Raw genomic sequence first — 1,625 nt, 5'->3', positions numbered from 1 at the left:
CCATGTCAGCCAAAGGGCCCAAGACAGTTCAGACTATCAAAGACTCCTACTTTCAGCAGAAGGCTGAAAACATTGTAGATAATGACCAGATGTGTAGTATTGAATTTGATAGGGAATAAAAGGGTAGTGAAACTTTAGTCTCTGTATTTTAGGAGTTCTGAAATTTCCATCTTAAGTACTGAAATGAATCTAATACAAGTATAGCCTTAGGGTGGGGGGTACTCTCTAATTTTGGCAGATTTTGAGAGGCTAACTCAAAGTAATGACTAACTGTAATCCAGTATTTATGTTCTATTTCATATAGCTACAGAAAAATGCCTTCATTAGTCTTGAGAAACCCAGACTACTTTTATGATTATCTCTGAGTTAAGTTGTAACCAAACTACTGAAGACCACTTGCAATTTTCTTTCTTTTTTCTTTTATTTTGATTGTTCGACTAGCATGGATATTGATGGCTCTGTACGGGATCCTGAGAAGAAGGAATATTCTTCGGTCCGTGTTGGCAGAGAAGATGACATTAAAAAATCTAAAAGAATGACAGCTGTTGTCCATGATAGAGAAGTGGTCATTTTCTACCACAAAGGAGAATATCATGCTATGGATATTCGCTGTTATCGTGAGATGTTTTACTTTTCATTTGTAAAATTTGTATTTATTTACTAGCTAAAAAACTATCAAAGTTCAGTTTTTTTAGTGACCAGATGTAATATTTAATTCCTTTTCAGATTCAGGAGGACCTTTACATTTGGGAGACATAGAGGTACGTAAAATTAAATGTGTTTTCAACAGTGTCAGATATTTCCTATTTGTATTCTTATTACTTTATTTCATTCTTTATTCAAAAGTATACTTGGGTTTGAACTATATTTTAACACTTTGATATCATTGCCATTATCCTAGGTGTTCACAATCCTACAATGTAAGGAAACCCATTTCACAGATAATTATGAGAAATATGCATGTCTTTTGACCTAGCAATTGAGATATCAATCCTAGGGATATAATTGCAGAAATGTTTAAAAATATATATATAGAAAGGTTTATTGTAGCATTACTTATTATAATGAAAAATTGGATGTTAAACGTTTTAACAATAGGAAACTGGTTAAATAAATTATGATACAGCCATGCTATGGAATACTGTGCCACTATTAAATTAATGAGGCAGACCCATATGTGTTGGTATGGAGGGATGTCAACAATATATTTGTGAATGAAAAAAGCAAGTTGTAGAATAATAGGTCTAATGAGATCCCATTTTTAATTAAAAAATATTCACTTTTTACTTTAAACACTCTGCATAATTTGTATTTTTTATAATGAGTATATATTACTCATAATGTAATAAAAATATACAGATATGTATCTAGATTTTTTTAACTTGGAGATTCAGATATATAGATATATTCTTAAAAGAAAGAAACCACACTTTGAAGTCTAACCTAAGGAGGAATGGGGGGAATTGCCTTTGCTTCCTTGCATTCCAAAACTAGTTGCCTAATTTCTTGTTTCCTGCTTTATGAAACTGATCTCTCCCCTTCTCCCCCTCCCTTCTCCCCTTCTCTTCTCCTCCTCCCCCTCTCCCCTCTCCCTCTCCCCTCCCTCTCCCCTCTTCCTCCCCTCT

At 33.6% G+C, this 1,625-nt stretch overlaps 1 protein-coding gene across 1 annotated transcript in view; it reads left to right on the top strand.

Moving 5' to 3' along the window:
- RFESD (Rieske (Fe-S) domain containing) overlaps positions 1-1,625 on the top strand; it is an 8,374-nt gene that overhangs the window by 4,626 nt on the left and 2,123 nt on the right. Inside the window, exons 2-3 of the mRNA XM_008583369.1 lie at positions 442-617; positions 727-761. Of these exons, the coding sequence (XP_008581591.1) occupies positions 443-617; positions 727-761 (210 nt within the window). The 5' untranslated portion in view covers position 442. The remainder of the gene's footprint in view (positions 1-441; positions 618-726; positions 762-1,625) is intronic.

The sequence above is a fragment of the Galeopterus variegatus genome, unplaced genomic scaffold (genome assembly GCF_000696425.1).
Source record: "Galeopterus variegatus unplaced genomic scaffold, G_variegatus-3.0.2 Scaffold2897, whole genome shotgun sequence".
NCBI classification, from domain to species: domain Eukaryota; kingdom Metazoa; phylum Chordata; class Mammalia; order Dermoptera; family Cynocephalidae; genus Galeopterus; species Galeopterus variegatus.
Note: the sequence above shows the minus strand (reverse complement) of the source record. Positions and strands in the feature narration are given on the sequence as shown.